Consider the following 25,532-nt stretch of genomic DNA (forward strand, 5'->3'; position numbering starts at 1 on the left):
TTTAGAAAAAATAGTAACAATTATTTTATGAATGTTAAAGTTATTTAAAAAATAAGAACACGACCTAAAATTAGAGTATGTCCTAGGTATTTTAGAAGAAGTTTTCTCTGGAATGATAAAATTTGATTCTGTATAGGCATATTCTGTTCCCTATTGGACTTTGCATTTTATGCATTACGTACTGGTACTGCCAAAACAGAGCATAGTCAGTAATGTACAGGTGTATGTCACGACTGTGTGTGTGTTGGCTTCATACAGGAAGTACTTGCATCTGTTTGTATTCTGTGGTATCTGTTTCATTACTTGGAATGTCTGCTTTTCACACTTAAGCCCAGGTACAAAGTAGCATTTTCTTTTACTATTCTTTATTGGAACACTTCTTTATTTGTACGATGTGAGTAAATATAGCTTGTCTTGGGGCACCTGGATGGCTCAGTCAGTTGAGCTCCTGACTCTTGATTTTGGTCTCAAGGTTCGTGGGTTCGAGCCCCACGTTGGGCTCCATGTTGACAGTGCGTTGCTTGCTTAGGATTCTCTCTCTCTCCCTCTCTCTCTGCCCCTTACTTGCACTCTCTCTCAAAATAAACTTTTAAAAAAATTTTAAAAAACATAGCTTGTCTTATCATGCCAAAAATTGTTGTGAAGAAACAGTTGCCCTTGTATTCTTATACGTGGTGCTTCAGCAGTGCCCCTCTTTCTCGTCTCCTTCACTCAGAAGGGATGCTTCATGATCTTTTGGGCTTTTTATATTTGCATTGTGGTCGCCACCATTATTTCTCACAGCATCTTTATGACACAGATTTTCTGTAAGCATTAAGGAGGTAATCTTTATCTAAGGTTACAAACAAATGGAGATAAGGAACAGTATTAAAACTGGAGCCACTGTTTTTTCCCCCTCCGTCTTTACTTTCTTAATTCTGGTCTGTCAGAGAGATACCAGTTGGCTTTTTTTTTTTTTGTTTTGTTTATTTATTTTTGAGAGAGAGAGAGACAGAGAATGAGCCGGGGAGGGGCACAGAGAGAGGGAGACACAGAATCTGAAGCAGGCTCCAGGCTCTGAGCTGTCAGCACAGTTGACAGCGGGGCTCGAACTCATGAACTGTGGGATCCTGACCTGAGCTGAAGTCAGACACTTAACTGACTGAGCCACCCAGTTTTTTTATAAATCTGTTTCCTCACTAATTCACAAGCACTTGCTCGGGTGACGTCACTGAAATGATTTGTATCCAAAACAAACATTGCATCCAATGTGAGGAGTGTTTCCTTTAAACATGATTACCAACCAAGAGAGACCTAAGTTGAATGCAAAGGAAATTTTGAAGCTCCAGATTGTATAATTGGGAAATAATTGAAAAGCTAACTGAAGTTTGTTGGTTGTAACTTACTAAATAGTATTTTTTAAGACTTTCAGATAAGTCAGTGAAAGTGTTTAAAAATGGAGTTGTAAATGTCTGTTTAGTCAATCAGAAAAATTTCCTAGTCTTAATTTTTTTTTTAATGTTTATTTTTAAGAGAGAGAGGGAGAGAGAGACATGGTGTGAGCCAGGGAGGGGCAGAGAGAGAGGGACACAGAATCCGAAGCAGGCTCCAGGCTCCAAGCTTCCAGCGCAGAGCCCGATGCGGGGCTCGAACTCACAAACTGCGAGATCATGACCTGAGCCAAAGTCGGACACTCAACCGACTGAGCCACCCTGGGGCCCCAAAATTTCCTAGTCTTAGAAGAAAAGAAGCAGAGCCAGTGGTTTTTTGTTTTTTGTTTTTTGTTTTTTTTTGTAAAGATCACAAATTGGAACAAAAATATAAGTTATACCTTTATAGAACAGCTGAGTGTTCCATGATCACATGAAGGTTAAAAAAAATGTTCCTGATGGTAAGGGAAGTGTTCGAAAATAATGTGCTTTTATATAAGAAAAGAGAATCGTGGTGTGTTGGGAAGCATTCATGAATGTACATTAGGAAGATTGTTTTTTAAAAAGGAATGGATATGTGTTTGATGAAAGTACAAATCAACATAACTACAAAGTACTGGTTTTCATGACCCATTTGAGAAAAATGATTAGAGATTAGCTTATTTCGGTGAGAGAATAAAACTGTTTTATATGTGATAGAATTTCACATATGATCTGAGATACTAATCTTAACTTTGAGTCATAAAAAAATTGGATGTTATGATGAAAAAGTTTAAAGCACCTCCATAGATATGTAAAAGAACTACCAACTTGGAATACTTTTGACTGAATTTTAACATTTTTGTTTATAGAAGTCTTAGAAGAAATCCTTGAACATATATTGATACTTAGTTGCTAAAGAGATCAGTTAAAGCTATAGTGGTCAAGTGACTTCTGACTTACGTTGCATTGGTTGGGTAGATGTTTTCAATAATTGATGATTTCCAGGAGAAATTTTAGGGAAAGGAGGAAAATATATATTGAGGGAAACTCTGCTTGAAAGAAATTTGTTTGTGGAACCACTGCCTAGAAGAGTGGTGGAAGTTTTGACTCAAGACCAAGCCAGAAAAACTTGTGATTTAAAAGATAAAAAGAACCTCCATGCTAGCAAACTGTAGTCAGAAATGTTTTCTACCCATAGTGTTTTAAAGTACTTTATACGTGTTTCATTGCTTGATTATTTTATGTACGTTAACCTCTATAATCTTCAACTGTACCAGCTTCATTTTCTGTCTGCCTTCATTACTGTTCACTTGTCATGGTCTATATTAGTATCAGAATTCCATACAATTTCCTGTCTGAATATAGTACAAGAAGTGAGTTAAGAATATGTTGCTGCTTATATTCAAGTTTTAGGCTAGAGCATAATTGTATATGAGTCAATGCATTTTTTAAAGTATTTATTTAAAAAATGTCTTTTAAAAAAAAAATAAAAAATAAAAAATGTCTTTTGAATCAGAGATTAGGAACCAAGTATAGACTCTTTAGAAAGTTAAAAAATTAGTATCTTTCAATCTAAAAAAATAGTTTTAAATTCCTTATCTCTTATAACAGTAGTTTAGACCTAGTTTTCTGGTGAGGGCAACATGTGACACTTTTAACATTTGAGCATCTTCTAGAGAGGCCATGTGTGATAGTGGGAAAGCTCGGAGTCCATCTAGGAGAAATGGGTTAGAGTTTGTACCATCTCTGTAAGTCCTTTGTTATAGAACTTAGGCACGTCATACACCCCTTTTCTTGCCCCCTCAGTTTTTATCTCTAAAGTGAGTTCAGTTGAGATCACTGCAAGCCCAGTTAGCTCTAATGTTCTGTGTTTTCACACTTGTTTTAGGAGAATTGTTCCTCATGGAGAAATTTTAGAAATTCTCCCTGAAGAGAAGTAAAACCTGGGGCAAGCGGGGGGACTGTGCTCTGAGGTGGGACTGCAGCCCTTCGCAACGCTTTGCCTTCCTGAATGTTTGGCTGGGCAGGTGGAGCCTCCCCAGTGACCATTGTTTCTTTTTGCTTTAGGGGCTATCAGCAACAGGATGCCCATGAATTCATGCGATACCTTTTGGACCACCTGCACCTGGAACTCCAGGGCGGTTTCAATGGCGTTTCCCGCTCAGCAATTCTGCAGGAGAATTCTGCTCTGTCTGGAAGTAACAAATGTTGCATGTAAGATGTAGTTTTCTTCTTTTGTTTTTAGGAGGAGCGCAGACATTTCTGTTGGTGTTACTATTTATTAGCTTTGTAATGGAAGGTGGAGAGTTTTCCTGGATCTTTGGTGAAATTTTTGTGCACTTGAATTTAGTAACAAGTGGGTGAGCATGTGCCTCCTGCTTCCATACCAGAGGCATCCTGTACTTGCTTCTTGGTGTAGTACCGATTGTTTTTGGTATATTTTAAAATATGAAAAAGAACAGAAAATATTTTGTACAATTTAGCATTTAAAAATTCCTTGCCAAATGTATTGAATAATGTTTGGGAGACTTAATTTTCTTTACTAAAATAATTATATTTATTCAGTAGAAACAAAGGCTTAAAATATTTTGAATGTAAATTTTCCTTACATTTGTTCTTGAATGAAATTGAGGCCTTTGTAAGTTCTCAGATTTTTCTTGCCTCTCAGTAGGAATAAAACAAACCTTTTAGATTGTTTTTCTGGGTACTAAAACCCCAAAATATACATTGAGATTAGAAAGTTTATTTTGCTTGAGGTTGGGATGATTTGCTGTTATTTCAGGCTGATTTTGTTTAAGTGTAGTCTCCTTTTGTTCAAATTTTTTTGAATTGACCTGTGTCAGAAAGGGATTTACAAGACAAATTTTTTGTATTGACCTGTGCAGGAAAGGGATTTACAAGACAAACTCCCTAGAGACAGAAGGAAAAGAGTAAGTAATATATGGGGGTCACTATAGTATTGCCTTGCAGTTCACAAATCTGATTTAATTTGGAGTTAGGGTCCTTATAATGACAGAGCAGCCTCATAGCTAATCTGGCTGTATCAGAGAAGGGCAACCATTTGAATTGCCATGCTTTTCAAAATGTTTGGCTCTCTGGGTCCTACTGGCTATGATTCCAGTTAGAATCCAGTACAGAAAGGGAGGGATCTGTGACCTGGTAGAACTCTTCTTGATGCTAGCACCAAGTTGACAGTAGTATTAAGTGAAAACTTCTGCTTTGTATTTTATGATGGAATTTCATACACTAAGAATATTGAACTGGGCCTTTATCAAGGATAGTCTGTGTGAGGTGAGAGGGTATATGTTTTTATTTTATTTGATGCCCAAAGCACCCTCATGGGAGTCACAATGTGTAATAGTCCTAGGATGATCTTCTAGTAACTGATGAGTTTTCAGCATTAGCTCAATCTTTTCTTGATATTTTAAAGAGTAGTAATTGTAAGTTCCATTAGTGAGTTAGGAACAAAAAGAAGAAAATTATCATTTCAGGATCTAAGCATCCTATTTGCTAAAACTGCAAAAAAGGTCTCCTCTGCACTGTTTACTTGTGTAAACACATCCAGCCCTGCTGAAGGTGGGGATGGTAGAAATAAATGACAGACGTGTTCTTTTTAGTACACAGAAAATCATTACTGCCAATATAAAAGACCCTAGCGGCGTGAGGCTGTCCAAGGAACTAATATTTCAACACTCTTATAACACAGTTATAATAAATGGGAAAGCAGTGTTGAAATTATTTATGAATCTCGTTTTAAATCATTTAATGCCATACACATCACATAGTCAAGACTTGATTAGTATCCTTTTCTCAGTGGAAGAAATAAAGCAGTTTCCATTTTAACTAAGGGTGTCATTGTATGAGAACATCAGTATGAAAAGATCATAGTCCCTTTATTTCAGTAGTTTTTTTGGTGTGTCCTTTATTTATGACATAGATATTCCACCTGAAACCTGAAGTGGCTTTATGTCACATAGTTCCAATGTATCTTCCTTTTTTTAATTTACTAAATCTAGATATCTTATGAAAAACTTAAAAAAAGATGAAGCGACAGTGTATTTCTTTGCCAGTAAGGAACAGAAGCCTTTCTGTGGAAAAGGAAGCAAACGTTTAAAATAATATAATTGCTCAAGTAGGTTTTGTCTGTCTCATCATTGCAGTGGGTTTAATTTTGGAGCAAATCAGAAAGTACGGTTACGTATGTTAGAAGTATTACTGCTTGCAAGTGACAGAAACCACCTAAAATTGCTATAAGCAGAAAAGGAGCATTTACTGACTTAACTGCATACGTAAGTGCACAAAGGTTAATAATACACAAGTGTTTGTGGTAGGTACTATCAATGATAGCAAATAGTTGAAACCACCTGAAAAGCCATTACATTATATTGGTTAAACTAAGAAAAGGAGCATAGTGTTAAGAGCATCTGCTCACACCAGATCAGCTGTGTGACCCTGGGCCAAGTTGGACCTCAGCTTCCTGGTCTCTGAAGTGGGAATAATTGTATCTACTTCATAGAGTTGTTTTGCAGATGAATTGATTTAATACATGGAAAGTACTTTGAATGTAGTTCAGCATCGATTCAGTGCTCTCTAAGTGTTTGCTAATCCTGCTTTCATGGTGTACTTTCTTGGTGGTTCTTGCGTCTATTACGTGTTCGTACTGTGGCATGCCATACTGCTGTCAAAGAGAGTGAGGTACGTGTTCAAGACATATATTTTGAAAAAAAAAAAAAAAAAGCAAAATGCAGGTATGAGCCTAATTATTATGCTAGTAGAAAAGCCTTGAAATAATTTGAAGGCTTTCTTTTTGGTAAGCACTTGTCTGAAAGCACTGAATGTGTAGACTCCATTTCATCTTCACACCAGGCCTCTGAGGTAGGTAGATGTTATTCCTGTGGGACATGTGATGAAGCTGAAGCACAAAAAGTTAAGTACTTTAGGGCTATTGGTTTTGGTTTTTTGTTTAATCATTCTCAACGTATACTCTTGATCTCAGCAAGGAAATTACAGTATTACTTTAAGTGAGCTTTTTAAAAGACTTGTTGACGGTAACATCTAGTCTTCAACTGTGAAGTCATACCTCCATCAGTAATTAGTATGTATTACATTTCTTTACCTTTTTTTCCTCAGCCTGACAGTTGACCATGTAAAAAATCTAAAACTATCCCTGAGTGAAGTTATTCAAAGTAATTGAGAGAGATCCATATGAGAGACTTTGCAGAAATTTGAATATAAGGTTGTTTCCCTTTTTTCTGAGGGATATATTTGTGGGTAAAGGGGTCCTCTTGTCCTGAGTATAGGCATGTGCGTGATCTGTTAGTAATGACAAATGTCCAGGGTTAGTGGCTTTTGGAGAAATCAGTGGAATTGGAAGTGGTAGTGGGGGGGAGAGGGGGCAGTGGCTTAAGCCTTTTATTTGGTAGATATCTCTATAGCATTAAAGTTTTTGTATTTCATAATTTAAATAAAATATTTAATAAGATACCTGTTAAATAAATGACATACATATTTCCCCAAAGGGGAGCTTTGTACATATTTTCCATTTTTTACTGAGGTATTTTCCTCTGTGGTGATTTTCTTTAGAAATGGAGCATCTACGGTTGTCACAGCTATATTCGGAGGTATTCTCCAGAATGAAGTTAACTGCCTCATATGTGGGACAGAATCTAGAAAGTTTGATCCATTCCTAGGTAAGACATACTTGGCATGTGGAGATAAAATAATGTATTAAAATGACCGTAAAGAGATAAATGTACAAATATGCCAGTTTTTGAAATTCTTTTTTGAGTGTGGTATATGCCTTTAACAGCTGTTTTCCTATTTCCTTTTAAGACCTTTCATTAGATATTCCAAGTCAGTTCAGAAATAAGCGCTCTAAGAATCAAGAAAATGGACCAGTTTGTTCATTACGAGGTAAAGATACTTTAATGTTGTAGTTTCCACCTGAATAGACTCATAAACTCCATCTACATGTGCTATGATGTTAATTGCTTTAATGAACTTGTGTTATAACAAAAGTCAAACCTGAATGTCTTTTTCTATCAAACAAAAGAATGTGTGCCAGAGATACTAAATCAGACATAAGGTATTTCTCACCTTTTTCTTTAATACTGATTTAAAATTGAGAGTCTGTGACAGTTTCTGACCTAATGAAATAGAATTCATTTTGTGGATATACCACTAGTATCCATAGAAGGAAAGAACACTCAGCTAAATTTTTTTAAGTTAGGGTGTTATTCTTTTCTGTGACTAAGTTTTAGAAATCTATTTATGCTACATCTGTTGGTTAAGCCTGAGGCCTTGATTTTAAAAGCAGGACTATGAGATTTGGAACAGATTTTTTCTTTGATGAGTGTTAACTACTTCAGTCAAGGCGAAAGACTGATTTCTGACCAGTTACTAAAGTGACTGGTTGTTCTCACTGATCATAAAAAGAAACTAAGATAGGAGAAAGAGGGCCTAGTGTGTGTTCTTTGATTAAGTAACTCTACACTGAAGGCAAATAAGAATTTATACCTGAATTGTCTGTTCACTGAAAGTAATTCTTTTTTCTTTCAGCTGTTCTAGGGAGCGTTATCATAAGGATTTTTATATATTTTATATGTTTAGTATTTTATATATTATATATATCCATTTATATATATACACATACATACACACACACACAAAGTCTTTTCCTACAGAAAATTCTAATTGGTCTATAACTACAATGTCCACTGTGGTGAAGTCATACCACATAGGTGGTTGGTAAAATTAAAAATTCATTTGCTTAGCTGATCAATAACCACATGTGACTAGTGGCTACTGTATTCGCACAGATGGAGAACATTTCCATTATTGCTGGAAGTTCTGGGCAGTACTGCTCTAGAATCAAATTATCCAAGTAGAAAAGAGTAAAACCACCACCACCATCACCTAGTAAAAATAACTGTTGGGGGAGGGGCAGGCTTGTCTGTGTCAGGTACATTGGGCAGCATCTAGTTTTGTTAAAAAAGGAGCAGCATAGGTGCTTGTAGCGCTGTTCCTCAGGTAGTATGTTGAAATCTCTCGGGGTGGCTGTCCAAGACACTGGACTCCTGTAAGACAGGAAAGAAACTGGGTATGAAAACATTTTCTAGATGCTTTCAGTGCCTCACCTTTGCAACAGTATTGATGGTCTCTTTTGAACAGAAGAAATTTAAGCAAATCCTATCTGCTCCTCTTCCCTGTAAAAGACATGGTTACAGGTTTCAAAAATACCACAATGTACTTGGTATCAAATGTCAGATTATTTTCTCTTTATGTTGATGGCATGTGAGCACAAGCTAACTTAATCATAAGACAAACATTTGATCATTTAGCGAGGAAAGCAGTGAGAAATTATTAGTTATTGTCGAAGTCTGGTTATCTAAACTGGACATGGCTTCATTTTATAACTCCTTCAATGAGAACAGTAATAATGCTGACATTAGTTAAGAAAAACCCACAAATGTTCTTTAGTACAGATATGTGAATATATATTTGAACAGTATTTCCTACTGTTTAACAAAACCCAGTAAGTCCAGATGATCTTGGAAGACCCAGAGACCCTGGTTTGTTCAGGCTTCTTACCTTCCTTCTGCACTGTGTGCCCCTATCCTGAATTGGTTGTGTACATGGTTATTATAGTCCCCTCTGGCATTTCACTTACTACCTATTCCAGAATGCTGTAATACTCAAAGACCTTACTCTCTGGAGACTGTCCAGCAGGGGAGAGTGTATGACATAGCTTAAGTGGTTGATTGGTAGTATAAACAAGTGGCGAATGGCATCTGCCTTGCTTCCCAAGTGGTATTTTTCTTGGCATAGACTCCCTGAAATCTGATTTGATTGGGATTTAGCTTCAGGGGGCCCAGACCATCCTGAGGGGTTTAGGGTTTGGCTGGAAACAGGTTTCCTGTATTCTCAGCTGGTTTTCCTTTGAATTTTCAGACTTGATTTTTATTTTATTAAAGAGCTTACTGTTGGCTTAAAAAACTAGACGGTAGAGTTGGGTATCTCCTCCTTCTTTCTGTTTACCACTGTTATCAATTAAAGGTACTACTTTTCTTGGGACATCCAGAATGTGATGAATTTTAGTCGATATGCATTTCTTTATTAAACAGATGGAGATGTGATTACCTTTCACACGCTTTTACATGCTTTATACAAGGATTCCTTGTGTGGTTTCTGGAATGTTAATTGATAAGATTAGTTTTCATAGAAAGGAAAAATATGGTGAGAAAGATCCCTGGAATTTGAAATTATGTAACTGAAAGCATGCATATCATGAGAAGCTAAAATAACCCCAGTTCTAAAATCTCACAAAGATGGCATCAAAAAGGAAGATATTATTATAGACCAAAGAATCCTACATAAAATATTAGCTAATAGAATTTAGTACTGTAGTACAATAACATAAAGAGATCAAGTAGGATTTTTTACAGCAGTGCAGGACTGATATATTGGGAAGGAAGCATTTCTTCTGGCCATCAAAGTCCTAGGTGGACTAAAAACCAAGTTGACATGAGACAGATTAGCAGGAGAAAACCAAATTTAATATCTTATATATGGGGAATGCACACAGCCATGAAATTCTGAAGACAAGCAACATGAGGTAAGGAGAGGGGTAGGAGGGCAAGGAGTATTAGCAGGAAGGTGAGAGGAAATGTTTGGAAAATAAAGGTGGTCCTGTTACATAGGGAAGTTTCTTCAGTAAAGATGTATCTCTTGTTCATGGGACAGGCTCGCCTTTCCAATGTAAATTTAGGCAGTTGAGGGAAAGGTTAAGAGCTTTTCCTGAATTTTAACTTAACAGAATGTTCATGCCAAAGTGGCCTGTCTTTGGGGCTGCCTGCCCTGGGCCCCTGCAGTTTCCTCCTCTGAAACTTCCCTCAAGTTTCACACATTAAAATTAAGCCGGTTGATTGTTCTGTCTGGTTGAACCAGTCCTGGTCAGTAGATCAGTTCAGTTAAACTCATTTTGGGGGGCATGATGCAAGTGTGTTCTCAGAGTTAGGCCTTGAACCATAGTTCAAGCAATCAGGTATTAAATAAGAGGCATTTCTGTGGAAACACAAAGAGCAGTTAGTGATTAGATCAAACTTTAAGCTGGTGTCTGAGTTTTGAGGGTAGCCAGTTGAGAAGATTTCTAGATGTCAAGCTTAAAGCGTCTTCAGTGCAGTGGCAGTCTGACAGATTTTCTCTGGTTTGTAGTTTGAATGTCTCTGGTGATCTTTTTGAATGGCCCACAGAGCAAAAGGCATGAAGAGTGCCTGTATATGCTGATGTGTTTATTTCTCTGAGGTTTACATAAATTTATTCATATTTAATTTGGAGAGCTTCAGGGGAAAGGGCAGTTTTAGTTCTCAGATGAACTCAATGTAGAAGGTTGGGACAAAAATAAAAAATGTGGAGAGTTATAGCTAGGCATCGTAGGAAACTAGAAGAAATCAGCATCTAGTCTGGATTATAATGAACAGTATTAGAATCTAATAGGTATGTTACTGAAACCTGTTTAATCACCTTTCGTAGAGAGCCAAATTAATAACTCATTTGTTTGTAAAATCTAGTTTCAAAAAAACGTGGCCTGATCATTTATATAAGTGCAGCAGGAATAGCAATAAAACCTGCTTTGCCTGGAGCTTTTTCTAGGTTGAAGCTTTAACAGCCTCTTGAGACCAGATCCCCAACAAAACATCATCACAACTTCTGCAATACCTATAGATTTGGGTGGATTCCTCTCTTCCCGAGGTCCCCAAAATATCCTGAGGTTCCTGTACTTGTCAGGAATTAACAACATTTACTCACCTGGTAAGGCTGCTGAGAACTCTGTAAGCAAGGTACTAAATTGATGTCTCTGAGGGGCTTTATTGGCTCCTTAAAGCTGTCTGGTCATATCTGAATTTATGCATGTATTAAATGTGACATTCCAGTCAAAGCCTTGGTTATATAACCAGTGTTTCCAATTGTGTCCTGTTACAAGGAGAACAGAATTGAACTTGTGCAAATAGTTATAAGAATACTTACTGAGAGTTTCTGAATTCTGGAGGGTTCAGGTAGAGAAAAAGATGCAAGTTTCAATTTGTTCCAGTGGTAGTATTCTATCAAATTGCTCTAAGTCATTTAGCTTAAGAGAAAAAGTTTTTTTTTTTTTTTTAGAAAAAAATGCTAAAATGCTAGAAAAACAAAGCATTTTAGAAAGTCAGCAATGTGGTAAATAAAAAGTCATAAAATTTCAAATTATCCTTTTCAGTTCTTTCATTTCCATGTCATTAATTCTTGTTTTGGGTTGAATCCAGTTTTTCTCCTAGTTCAGAAATTCTTAACCAGTTTCATGGTAAGAATTCAGTTTTATGATCTTAAGCTTATCAGAAACCTATACTTAGAGTTCTTTATGTGAGTCTCACTGAAGATAAGGCACATCTGCAGTACCATCAGAGTAAAACAGTGACTGCATCAGAGTTCATTACACTGTAGAGGACAAGGAAATTTGGTTATTTCTGTGACACACAACACATAATAACATACTAGGACATCAGAGTGCTAGGGGTTTTATGTAAGATATTTGACAACATTTCCCACATAATTTAACATACCTAATTAGTTTAATTTCTCACAAAAACTTTGAAATATTCTAGGACCACTCTCGAACACCTTACATTGTGGTCAAAAGACTTCATATTAGAATCACAGATCATTATGAAACAATAATTATCTATTTAACCAAAGTGACAGTAAAAGATTTCAAAGGCAAATATAGAACCTTACATAGTTGTGAGCAAAATTTAGCTTTTTTAACACTGATTATTTAAGAAAACTGGAGTCTAGTTAAAGACTTGATAAATAAGCATTCAGTGATCATTTCCTCATTTCTAGGCAGATTACCTTTAAAGATTAAAAACAACAACATTTGTTTATGTTTAAGAAAACCTTGGTCTTTTAGCAAAGAGAAAAACTTAAACTTAAGTTTATCCTAATCTTAGCCAGTACCGATCATATATAAAATTCCTTTCCCATAAACCTTCTGAAACCTCTTTTATATTCACTTCTTGTTTTAAGTTTTCCCCTCTTTAAAAAACCAGTCTCCCTTCACGACAAAATTTTCTTTTCCCTAAACAAAAAAATGTATTCCTATCCCTCATACTTTTTTCTACCAAAACCACATATCTTTCTTTCCTTCCATATGGAATCGTTTCTCTTATTGTTTCTAGTAGTCTTAATTACATTTATTAGTTTCTAGTGAAAACTAAGTGGTAAGCAACTATGAAGTTATACAGTATTCTTTAGAATGGCGAATTTGTGAATACATTTCATAATTTCTGAAAACACAGTTTTTCAGTAAAAAACTAGGTTTACTAACAGACTTCTGTTTTAGTTTCTCTATAAGAAGACAAAAATAAATTAACCTATGTTCAGTACTTATGGTTTTATTTTACTTTATTTGGAAATGACCTAGATATTCAATAAATTTCACTTAACCGATCATTTAACTTAGTTTCAGGGATTTGGGAAACCAAAAGTTTACCTACGAATCTTTTATCTTATTTACATCTGTTTGCTTGTTCTTAACAATTCCCAGAAAACTTCATGAAACGTTAGACAAAAATCAATATTTTTTTTTTCCTGATAAATTTTCAGAGGTAAACTTACTTGACTTTCAGTAAACACAGGTAGGATGACAGTCTTAACATTTCATGCTAACTCTAAAGACATGTTTTTTAGTTAAACCAACTTTAAATTAGCTTTTGTACTGAAAATTTCCCAGATCATGCGAATTTGGAAAACATTTGGGTTAGTTTCTGTCTTTCTGAGTTTTGGAATTCCCAGTACTTACAAGTGCTTGGCTTCAAACCAACTAAAAAGAACTCTTTTACAAATTAATTTTGGTGATACCTTCTGGAGATAGAGAAAATATCTTACATTTATAACATATACGAACATACACAGTCAAGAGACAAAATATTATAGCTTTTGTTTTTACTAATAATTTGTGGAGAGGACATTTAAGGCCCAGTTGCCCTTTATTTACAAACTTCCCTAAAGTTTGTATTTCAAAGGAATGGCTTTTAGGTCCTAGAGAAGATGCGGACAGAAAACTTAGATCACAAAGAATCCCAAGTTTTCTCCAAAATGGAAATCTGGAGCATATCTGCCTATTACCAGAGGTGCTGGAATCTGGGCACAAGACATTTTAGCAGTATGCATTTTAAAAAGGTCTTTTATTTTTTCTTCAGTCTCAGGTGACTGTGAACTGTGTTTAAAGACATGATGAAATTTATAATTTTAGGGGTGCCTGGGTAGTTGGCTAAGTGTCCAACTCTTGATTTTGGCTCAGGTCATGATCTCACAGTTTGTGAGATAGAGCCCCGCACTGGGCTCTGTGCTGACAGCGAGGAGCCTGCTTGGGTTTCTCTCTCCCCCTCTCCTGCTCACGTTCTCTCAAAGTAAATAAATAAACATTAAAAAAAATAATATAAAGAAAAAAATTTGTTTAGAGTTTCAGGGCAATTGAGATTTAAAACTTACTATTATTTTTTTTAAGTATAGGACAATTTTGTTCCAGTATCCTGATCTTTTATGATAAATAGCTACTAACATTTTGAGGGGAATAGGCGAGCTTTAGGGATTGGTAAAAATAGCTGGGATTTGACTTGATACTAGAGTTGCATTTCTGGTTTTGGAGAGGTTTGTAAGCCAACTGTTTCTAATTTCCAAAGGACTGGATTACAGTCAGAATATCAAGGGATTGGCTTGCCTTTTTAAATTAACCCCCCTCTCTCCCTTTTTATTTTTTTTATTTTTTTAACTAAAATGGGAATCAACAGATGTAGTAAAGTCCATATCAAGCAATTTAACAAAAGCCTTCTTGCAGCATACATAATTCAGTCTTGGCTTCTGTTAGCCCCTGAATGCTGGTCTTGTGCAGATCATTTGTGTGAGGGTCTGGGAGAAAGTTTGGTCTTCTTTTCTTTGTGAAGGGGGTCTAGGTTACATCTGCAAAGTATATTGCAAAGGAATGTCTCAAGCTAGCAGAGGGTGCTTACAGAGCCCTGGAAGGTAGGAGCAAAGCAAGCCTTATTGCCAGTCATAAGTGCTTTTGTCAAATTTATTACCTGGCTTTCAGCCTCTACATTAGCAACATGTATTCTTTGAACCCAGAGATTTAGCTGCCTGTAATTCTTGGTAGGAAAAGGGAGGTTAAAACAAGTAGATGAGGCCAGATTTTAAGGGGATTTTACATTGGATGTGGACATTTATTTTTAAGTCTTAGGCCTGATTTCTGTTCAGCTTGTCAAGGGAGTCCCTAAGCCTCGCTGTTCTCTAATAAGACCATTGAGATCTGTCTATACAGAGTGTCTTTCCTTTAAATATAACCAATTTAAAGACCATCTATGAGTAGGATCTATTAACAGTGACTCCAATTAACCTTTTAATGGCTGAACCAAAGAAGCAAGAAGCATCCAAAAAGGGCATAGATGATACACCCCCCATGATCTAAAAATCTGCTCCCAAAATTAGTCTAAGCAAGCAAAGACATTCATTTCACAGTGTGGTAAGGATGGTAAAAACAGGTTCTCTGGTCTCCCAGGAAAACACAAGATTCCTCCAGTCACAGCCTGCTAATCTGTGACACTGGGCAGGTGCTGATGGACTGGGACTTGCCAGCATGAACAGGCAATGGTGACTGAGATGGCAATCACTTTTTTTTTTTTTTTTTTTTTGAGAAAGAGAGAGAATCCCAGGAGGGGCAGAGAGAGAGAGAGAGAAGTTGGGCTCACCCGAAGCAGAGCAGGAGCTTACCCGAAGCACGACTCAAAGTCATGAACTGTGAGATCATAACCTGAGCCAAAGTCAGATGTTTAACGACTGAGCCACCCAGGTGCCCAAGATGACAAAGATTACAAGGGTGTGGGACCTCCCATGACAAACACCCCTGAGAGCTGCCTTGGCCAGAGGGAGAGTCCAAGCCCAGTCTATTCCACTGGCCATGAGGCTACCCTTTTAGGATATAGAATGAGATGAAAGAAAAAATATCTTCTATACATGTTAACAGCTTTGGCTAAACCTTGGGTTTCTTGGAGCCACATGAATACCTAGAAGGGATGTGCTGTAGGTTTGGGGACTGTGTGTTATATTGCAATGTACCTTGTTGCAAGGAAGTTTGTTTGAGGCTAGTGGGTAAACCTAGTGTCAATCTAACCTGTTCTGTGATCAACTTACCTATCACAAGAGTCTTCTTGAGACAGCACTCTAATAGCTTTTAAGTGCTTGATCTGTGCCCACCAGTTTTGGGGCTTTAGCTTCCAAGATGTCCCTTAGCAACAGTCTTTACCTTATGTGCATATTCAAAGTTCATATGACAAATGACTTAAAACACAAACAGAAAATCCCAACAACTTTTTTTTGGAGGAAATGGATCAGTAACCAAAAGAGGACTCTACCAAATTCAACCAGAGTTGCTTAGCCTAAGGAACTAGGTTCCACCAATATTTTCTACTGCTAATTTAACTTAGCAAGAGAGAGGAGGACTCTCACCACTCTTGGTGTACTGGACTCTGCAGATAGAGATTTTGGGAGGTTGACAGGGTAAGAAATCTTACCTTCTGCCGGGTGTATGTCAGATGTCCCAAGGATCTCCGTTGCAGTGGTGTCTGGTGAGTTAAAGTATCCTACTGACTATGTCAGCTGTTGAAGAAGAATTTCCTCTGCCCTTCAAGGTCTTTCTCTCTGGGCAAAGAACCAAAGTGACTCAAGATAGATTAACTGGGTAAAATCAAATTTAGGTATGTACAGGGAATCCACACAGACTTGAAATCCTGAGGACCAACATGAGGGTTTCACAAGCTAAGGAGAGGGGTGGGGGTCTGAGGATCAAAGGGGAGAAGAGATGTTTGTAAAACAAAGATTGTCCTGTTATTTAGGCACATAAGTTTCTTAGTTAAAGAGGAATCTCTTCCTGGTGAGCTGGCAGTTGAGGGGGAGGTAAAGAGCTTTTCCCGAGCCTGCTGAACCTGCTGGGTTTTGTTTGCTTTAACTCAAAATAATGTTCATGTTAAAGTGGCCCATCTTAAAAAAAAAAAAAATTGGGGCACCTGGGTGGCTCAGTCGGTTGTGTCAGACTCTTGATTTTGGCTCAGGTCATGATCCCAGGGTCATGGGATCAAGCCCCATGTTGGACTCTGCACTGAGTGTGGAGCCTGCTTAAGATTCTCTCCCTCCCTCTCTCTCTTCCCCCTCTGCCCTTCCCCTCCACTTGCGCTCTCAAAAAAAAAAAAAAAAAAAATTCAAAGTGGCCTATCTTGGGGCAGCCTGCTCTGGCCAGCTGCCTTACGCCCCTGCAGATGAAATATTGGAAAATATAATTTAATGGGGGAAGATAAAAACACCCAAATAGGTTTTGATACAGTTCCAAATAAATCGCTGATTAAAGAAGGAAAAAAACCTTTTACTGACTCTTAGTAAGCTAGGAATAAAAATGTTAATTTGATGGAGATTATCAAAAGCTGTCAGTGATCTTCATAGTTAACAGTGAAGCAATAAGGATTTTCCATTACAGTGTGGAAGCAGCCAGGAGTCCTGCCACTGAGGTACAAGGCATTAGACAAGGAAAATAAAAATAAGGACGAGGAAAGACCAAATTGTCAACATTTGCAGATGAACTGGTTAGACGCTGCGAACATTTCAAGAAAATTAGTTGGAAATTATGAGAGAATGTTTAATAGCTATCCCTGAAGAGCAGCCCTGGGTAGGAGACTTGCTTTTCTAAAACTGTCAATTTTTTAAAAAACGGGTATTATTTTGATAAGTTCTAAGCATGGAGCTAAAAAGTTTAATAAGGCAGCCAAATAATAAATAGGCAAGGGGTCCCTGGGTGTTTCAGTTGGATTTCGGCTCAAATCATGTTCTCACGATTCAGATAATGGAGATTGAGCTCCGCCCATGTCAGGCACAGAGACTATTTGGGATTCTCTCTCTCCCATTCCCCCACTCAAAAATGAGTTTGTGCTCTCTCAAAATAAATATTTAAAAAGTAGGCAAAAAACCAATTGCTTTACTATACATAGCAGAAGATCCTATTCACAGTAGCAGTAAAATCTTTATTGAAAAATATTTAAGACCTAGATGAAGAACATTATAAAACTTTATACAAGAACAGATTAAAAGTCTTAATAAACAGAGCCATGTCCTATTCTTGGATGGGAAGACCCAATATGAAATGGTAGAGATGTCAGTTATCCCCCAAATTATTCCCTAAGTTTATTCTAATTTGCTCAAAAGTTCTCCTGTAAGCAGAAAAATTCTTAAGAGGTGCTTAAAAAGTTTTTTAAGTGAAGATGAGGAAACAGGTTAGAGATGAGGTAGAAAATGTCCTAGATGTACTAATTTAGCAGGTACTAGTGCAGAAATGCTTATATATGGGAATTTATATAGTGAAGAAAAAAAATTTTTTTTAATTTTTTAACGTTTATTTATTTTTGAGACAGAGAGAGAGCATGAACGGGGGAGGGTCAGAGAGAGGGAGACACAGATTCTGAAACAGGCTCCAGGCTCTGAGCTGAGCTGTCAGCACAGAGCCCGATGCGGGGCTCGAACCCACGGACCGCGAGATCACGACCTGAGCCGAAGTCGACCGCTCAACCGACTGAGCCACCCAGGTGCCCCGCAAAGAAAAAATTTCAAATCAGTGCAGAAAAGAATTTAGTCAATAGATAGTGTGAGTGAAAATTAAAACATTAATTTCATCCCTAATTCCTGTGTTTTCTCAAATTAATACAAGGTTTCAAGATTTAGTATGAGGGGCACCTGGGTGGCTCTGTTGGTTAAGTGTCCAACACATGATTTCAGTTCAGGTCATGATTTCATGGTTGAGTTTGAATCCATTCGGCTCTGTACTGACACCGCGAAGCATGCTTGGGCTTTCTTTCTCTCCCTCTCTCTGCCCCTCCCCTGGTCTCTCTCTCAAAATAAATAATAAAAAAACTTAAAAAATTTAATATGAAAAATAAAACCACAGAACTCTATAGGCAAGCTTTTTTTTGGATCTTGTTGTAAGGGAGAGCTTTCACCAAGGCCAGAACCCATAAAGGAAAATTTTCATAAATTTAACTGCGTAATGGTGAAAGACACCATAAACAAAGTGGAAAAGGAGATGACCTGTGAGAAAGAGTACTTGAGTAAAGTATACGAATAGGAAGAGAATTGCAAACAGTTGATTTAACATATGAAAATGCATTGTCTCACATATTTAAGAAAGTGCACATAAAGCAGAATTGTTCAAAATGACAAAGATAGGTAATATTCATTGTTAGTAAAGGTTTTGGAGAGTGGACACTCTCACATATTGGGGTCAATGTAAATTGCTGGTTTGGGAGGACAGTGATCATTTTCAGTGAGCATTTCCTTAAAAAGTAATTTTACTTGTGAATGTGGACAATGAAACCTGTAAAAAGATGTCCTTGAAGCATTCTTTGTTATTGCAGCGATCAGAAACAGTTTTATGTGCCCTCTAGTTTAATAAATTGTGAATTTAATAAATAATGCTATGTAGTAATTAAGAAAGATGTAAAGTTGATCAGTAGCCAGGTCACAGAAAGATAGCTACAGAGTACTATGGAATACTATCTATGGAAGTATGTTTATAGAATGATTCCATTTGTATAAAACAAAAAACATTCAGATGTACATTAAAATTCTTGAGCAGCATATCCATCTGTTCACAGTGATTTCTTAGGGACAGGCATTCCAGAAGAAAGTGAACTAGGACTTCCTTTTTCATGCTCTTTTATGTTGTTTGGATTTTTTTAACCTATTCTATCACCTTCATAATTATATATTTGCTTTGGGGGAGTAAAAAAAAATGTGGATTAATTTAAACATACTTCCCAATTACTGTTTTGCTAAATTAAATTTATATAGTGCATAAAGGGGATCTAATAACGTCAACAAATCAGTTTTATTCCCTGCTCTCCATAGGGACGTATTTAACAGTTTAAATAATGTGGAAGACTGACACTTGTGAAATATATGCCCTGAAACCTTTGAGAATCTTAGGAGTTTCAAAAACCACCATGGCATATATTTTTTTTTGCTCATGAAATGCAGTAATGTACAAATGAAAAAAGTTTAAGCAGCTTCCTCAGATGGGAGGTGTGAAGGTAAGTAGAGAACAAAGCTTTGCTGAGATGTGAATGCTGGGTAGCTAGTAGACTGTTCACTGGCCATGTGATTCACTTCCACATACAAGCTTTGAGAAGTGAAATTTGTATTCATGCTGATGCAAAATAGTAAACTGTAGTCATTTCAGGGTCATTCAGACTTTCCAGATAATTAAAACGGCAGGCATCAAATCTGTGAATGTCAGGGGTAGGCTGTGCCTAAGCCGTCTTTTTCTTTGAGAAATAATGACTGTATGCATGTATGTTTCAATAATAAAAGTTGAAGGACATTAAGAAAAGTGTGTATATTCATTGTAGAATTTAGCAAAGATTCAAAAGAATACAAAGGGGAAAATAAGTGACCCTTATAATTCTGTCCAGCAGTACCATGGTTAAGAGAATTTTTATTTAAAAACTGATATAAAAGCTGTTTTATAAAAAGGCAGCAGTTGGAAATTTAGAATTATTGTGGATTGTTACTGTTTTAACCCATAGAAGCCATTACAAATAGGCATTAGTTTTAAGGAGAGCTAAAAAGAAGCTTTTAAAACCCATATGGAGAGGACTATGTGGGTAGTTCTTTACTAATCCAACGAGGGTTTATAATGTTCCTTCTTTATTAAAACTAGAGGCTGCCCACGGACACGACAGTCTTCTGACTTTCTGATGCAGCTGTGACAATAAAGCTGCCTCAATGTCTGAGGGGTATAGCAGCAGGTGTGGGCTGTTGAGCTTGTAGCAAGAAAGAGGTGTGAGAACACAAGATGGCTTTGAGAGACAGTTGGGGCTACCATTTTAAAAACCGAATGTTTGAAAAACCAGATTCAGCTTGTATGGCTTACTAATGAATTGTTTAACGAGCCTTTTCTGTCTTCTGTTGTATTTTGGTTTATCATATATCAGTTATGCATAAATCAGTTATGGGACCACTTACTTAGGTCACCCTTTAAGTTTAAGCCTTTCAAAAGCAATGGAGCAAAACCTGGTCTTTTGTGCCCCTGTAGCTGTGGCACAGAGGCTAATTGCAAGCAGCTAGGCTGAATGTGGACTTCACCCAACAACGAGCCCAACCAAGGTGGCCTGAGGCATATAAAGGGCATGGGACCAAACTGTGCAGCATACCCACAGCAGGCAAAGTAGGTCATTGCAGCTCCCGGTGCTGAAGGCATATGCGGCTTACCCACAATAGTAGGTCACATGTAACCCACACAAAGGGCACCCCTGGAGGACCTGGTTTCAGTGACCTGAGGGGGGTGTTCTCTCCTACACAAGGCCACCACTTTAAAGACCAGGAGATGTAGCTGACCAATGCATAGAAGCAAAAACACAGAGTTATAAAACATGAGTAGAGAGAGGAATATGTCCCAAATGAAAGAGCAAGACAAAATCACAGCTAAATGAAATGGTAATAGGCAATATGCCTGATAAAGAATTGAAAGTAGTGGCATAAATATACTCACTGGACTTAAGAGTGGATGAACTCAGAACTTAAAAATATAAAAACCAGTCAGAGGTAAAGAATTCAATAACTGAAATAAAAAATACATTAGAGGCCATCAACAGCAGATTAGAGGATTCAAAAGAATATAGTCATCTGGAAGAGAGGGTAATCAAAAGCAACCAATCTAAATGGGGAAGAAAAAAGAAAAAAAAATGAGAATAGGTTAAGGGACCTCAGTGACATCATCAAGCATAGTGACATTCACTTTATAGAGATCTCAGAGGGAGCAAAGAGAGAAGGAAGCAGAAAACTTACTCTAGGGCAGAAGGAAATGACAAGATGTATTCAAAGTACTGAAAGGAAAGAACCCTGCAAACCAAGAATACTCAATCCAGCAAGGTAGTCATTCAGAATAGGAGGAGAGATAAAGAGTTTCCCAGACAAAAGTTAAAGGAATTCATCACCATGAAACAAGACTTTCAAGAAATGTTTAAGGAATTTTTTAAGTGGAAAGAAGAAGCCATAACTAAAAGAAAATTACAAATGGAAAAAATTTCACAGGTAAAAACAAATATATAGTAAATGTAGTAGATTAATCACTTAATGGAGGTTAACACACAAAAGTAGCAAAATAGATTATATCTACAAAAATCAGTCTAGGGATCAATAAAAAAAAGATGCAAAATCTATCATGTACATAATATGGAGGGGGAGTAAAAATGTAGTCCTTTTAGAACTTAAGGGACCATCAACTTAATATAGACTGCTAAACACATAAGATGTTATATATGAACCCAAGTGTTACCATAAATAAAAAACCTACAGTAGATACAGATACACAAAAAATAAAGGAATCCAAGCATAACACTAAATAAAGCCATCAAACTACCAGGGAAGAGAGCAAGAGAACAAGAAAGGAACAGAAAAACTACAAAACAACCAGAAAACAGTTCAAAGAATGATGCTTACTTTAAATGTAAATGGACTAAATGCTCCAATCAAAAGATATAGGGTGATGAAATGGATTTTAAAAAATCCAACTGTATGCTTCCAAGAGACTCACTTCAGACCTAAAGAAACATACAGACTGAAACTGAAGGAATGCAAACACATATACCATGCAAACAGAAGCAAACAAAACACAACACACACACACACACACACACACACACACACACACACCCGAGGTAGCCACAGTTATATCAGACAAAATAGACTTTAAAACAAAGACTGTAGCATGAGACAAAGAAGGGGACTACATAAAGGGATCGATCCTACCTGAAAATACAATTGTAAATATCTGTGTGCCCCAAATAGCATCTCAACACATAAAGCAAATATTAACAGACCTAAAGGGAGTAATTGACAATAGTAATATCAGGGGACTTTAATACCCTACTTACATCAATGAATGGATAGGTTATCTAGACAGCAAATCAATAAAGAAACAATGCTTTTGAATGATACATTGGACCAGATTGGCCTAACAGGTATATTCAGAGCATTATACTCAAAAACCAGTAAAATACGCATTATTTTCAAGTGCACATGGAACATTCTCCAGGATAGATGATGGTAGGCCACAAAACAAGTATATTAAAATCATATTAAGTATCTTTTCCAAACATAATGAAACTACAAATTCATTACAAAAAAAATCTTGAAAAAACACAGAACAGATGGAGAAACAACATAGTACTAAACAACCATTGGGTCAGTGAAGAAATCAAAGCAGAAATAAAAAAATACATAGACACAAGTGAAAATGACATTAAGGTCCAAAATCTTCAGGACATAGCAAAAGCAGCTTTAAGAGGGAAGGTAATAGTGATGAGGCATACCTCAAGAAACAAAATTCTCAACCTAACTTACACCTGAAGGAGCCCGAAAATAAATGAAGCCCAAAACTAGAACGAAGGAAATAAAAAAAAAAAAGTAGATCGCTCAAACTAAGAGCAGGTTCTTTGAAAAGGTAATTGATAAACCTTTAGCCAGACTTATCAAGAAGAAGAGAGGACTCCCAGTAAATAAAATCAGAAATACAAAGGATATAAGAGAATATTATGCAAAGTTATATGCAACAAACTGAAAAACCTAGAAGAAAGGGGTAAATTCCTGGAAACTTACAATCTTTCAAAACTGAACCAGGAAGAAATAGAAAATTTGAACAGATCAATTACTAGTAATATAATTGAATCAACAATTAAAAAGAAAAACTAACACAAGTCCATGACTAGATGACTTAACATATGAATTCTATCAAGCATTTAAAGAAGAGTTAATACCTGTTTTTCTCAAACTATCCCCAAAAATAGAATAGGGAGGAAAACTTCCAAATTCATTCTACAAGGCCAGCATTAACCTGATAACAAAACCAGACAAAGATACAAAAACAAAGATACAAAAAACAAAAACAAAACACCAACTATAGGCCAGTATCTCTGATGAACATAGAACCAAAAATAATAAAGTAGTAGCAAACCAAATTCAACAATACATTAAAAAAAAAAAAAAAACACTCACCATAATTAAGTAGGATTTATTCCAGGGATGCAAGGGTGGTTTACTACTCGCAAGTCAATCAGTGTGATAGATCACATTAACAAGAAAAAGGACAAAAACCATATGATTATCTCAAAAGATGCAGAAAACGCATTTAACAAAATACAACATCCATTCATGATAAAAACTTTCAACTAAGTAGGTTTAGAGGGAATATACCTCAACATAATAAAGGTCACATATACAAACCCACAGCTAACATAGTACTCAATAGTGAAAAAGTGAGTACCTTTTCTCTAATATCATGAACAGGACAAGGATATCCACTCACCATTTTTATTCAATATAGTACTTGAAGTCCTAACTGTAGCAGTTGGACAAGAAAAAGAAAAGGCATTCAAATTGGTAAGGAAGAAGTAAAATTGTCATTATTTGTAGATGACATGATAGCATATATAGAAAACCCTAAAGACTCCACCAAAAAACTCGTAATGAAGAAGCAGAAAGAAAATCCTGCAGCAAAAAGATACATACCTAGGAATAAATTTAACCAAGTGAAAAATATATACACTGAAAACTGTAAGACATTGATGAAAGAGATGAAACATGATACAAAGAAATGGAATGATATACCATGCTCATGGGTTGGAAGAGTATTGTTAAAATGTCCATACCACCCAAAGCAATCTACAGATTGAATGTAAATCCTATCAAAATACCACTGGTATTTTTTATAGAAGTAGAACAATCCCAAAATTTGTATGAAAGTACAAAAGATTGCCAAAGCCATCATGATAAAGAATAAAACTGGAGGTATCACAATCCCACACTTCAAAATATACTACGAAGCTATACTAATCAAAATAGTGTGGAACTAGCACAAATAGACTTGGAGATAATGGAACAGACTCAAGAGCCCAGAAATAAATTCACAACTATATAGTCAGGTAATCAGCAACAAAGGAGGCAAGAATATACACTGAGGAAAAGACAGTCTTTTCCATAAATAGTGTTGGGAAAATTGGACAGCTACTTGCAAAAAAGCGAAACTGGACCACTTTCTTACACTATACACAAAAGTAAACTCTAAAAGGATTAAAGACCTAAATGTAAGACCTGAAACCATAAAACTCCTGAAAGAAAATACAGGCAGTTATCTCTTAGACATCACCCTTAGCAACATATTTATGGATAGGTCTCCTCAGGCAAGGGAAACTAAAGCAAAAATATAGTAATAGGACTACACCAAAATAAAAAGGTTCTGTACAGCAAAGGAACCAACAGAACAAGAAGGCAGCCTACTGAATGGGAGGAGATATTTGCAAATGATAAATCCCATAAGCGGTTAATAGCCAATACACACACACACACACACACACACACACACACACAACTTGACACCAAAAAAATCCAAGTAAAAAATCAAGATGAATAGACATTTTTTCAAAGAAGACATACAGATGGCTAGACATGAAAAGATGCTCAACGTCACTAATCAAGGAAATGCTAATCAAAACCACAATGCAGTATTACTTCATACCTGTCAGAATGGCTAGTAGCAAACAGAAAAGAAATATCAAATGTTGGCAAAGATGTGGAGAAAAGGGAATCCTAGTGCACTGTAGGCAGGAATGTAAATTGGTGCAACCTACTGGGGTAAACAGCATGGAAATTCCTCAAAAAAAATTAAAAATAGAAATACCATATGATCCAGTAGTTCCACTGCTGGGTATTTATCCAAAGAAAATGAAAACACTAATTCCAAAAGATATATCCACCCCTGTGTTTACTGCAGCATTATTTACAGTAGCCAAGATATAGAAGCAACCCAAGTATCCATCAGTAGATGAATGGATAAAGAACGTGGGATAGATATATATACATGATGTATATTAGTCATAAAAAAGAATGAGATCTTGCCATTTGGGACAACATAGATGGACTCAATAAGGAAACATTGGCCTTAAATGACACATTAGACCAGATGGACTTAACAGATATGTACAGAACATTTCATCCAAAAGCAAAAGGATGTACATTCTT

The 25,532-nt window shown here is 36.5% G+C and overlaps 1 protein-coding gene and 1 pseudogene across 7 annotated transcripts in view; both read left to right on the forward strand.

The window, feature by feature from the left end:
• The window catches only part of LOC125908873 (keratin, type II cytoskeletal 8-like), a 327,398-nt pseudogene that overhangs the window by 269,872 nt on the left and 31,994 nt on the right, over nt 1-25,532 (forward strand).
• The window catches only part of USP3 (ubiquitin specific peptidase 3), a 106,597-nt gene that overhangs the window by 67,534 nt on the left and 13,531 nt on the right, over nt 1-25,532 (forward strand). For 6 of the 7 annotated variants that reach the window (XM_049611718.1, XM_049611721.1, XM_049611724.1 and 3 more), the window contains 4 exons: nt 3,459-3,605; nt 4,277-4,321; nt 6,975-7,081; nt 7,224-7,304. In XM_049611718.1, coding sequence (XP_049467675.1) covers nt 3,459-3,605; nt 4,277-4,321; nt 6,975-7,081; nt 7,224-7,304 — 380 coding nt within the window. The remainder of the gene's footprint in view (nt 1-3,458; nt 3,606-4,276; nt 4,322-6,974; nt 7,082-7,223; nt 7,305-25,532) is intronic. The other variant, XM_049611719.1, reaches the window with a different exon arrangement.

Source organism: Panthera uncia, assembly GCF_023721935.1.
Source record: "Panthera uncia isolate 11264 chromosome B3 unlocalized genomic scaffold, Puncia_PCG_1.0 HiC_scaffold_1, whole genome shotgun sequence".
NCBI lineage: Eukaryota > Metazoa > Chordata > Mammalia > Carnivora > Felidae > Panthera > Panthera uncia.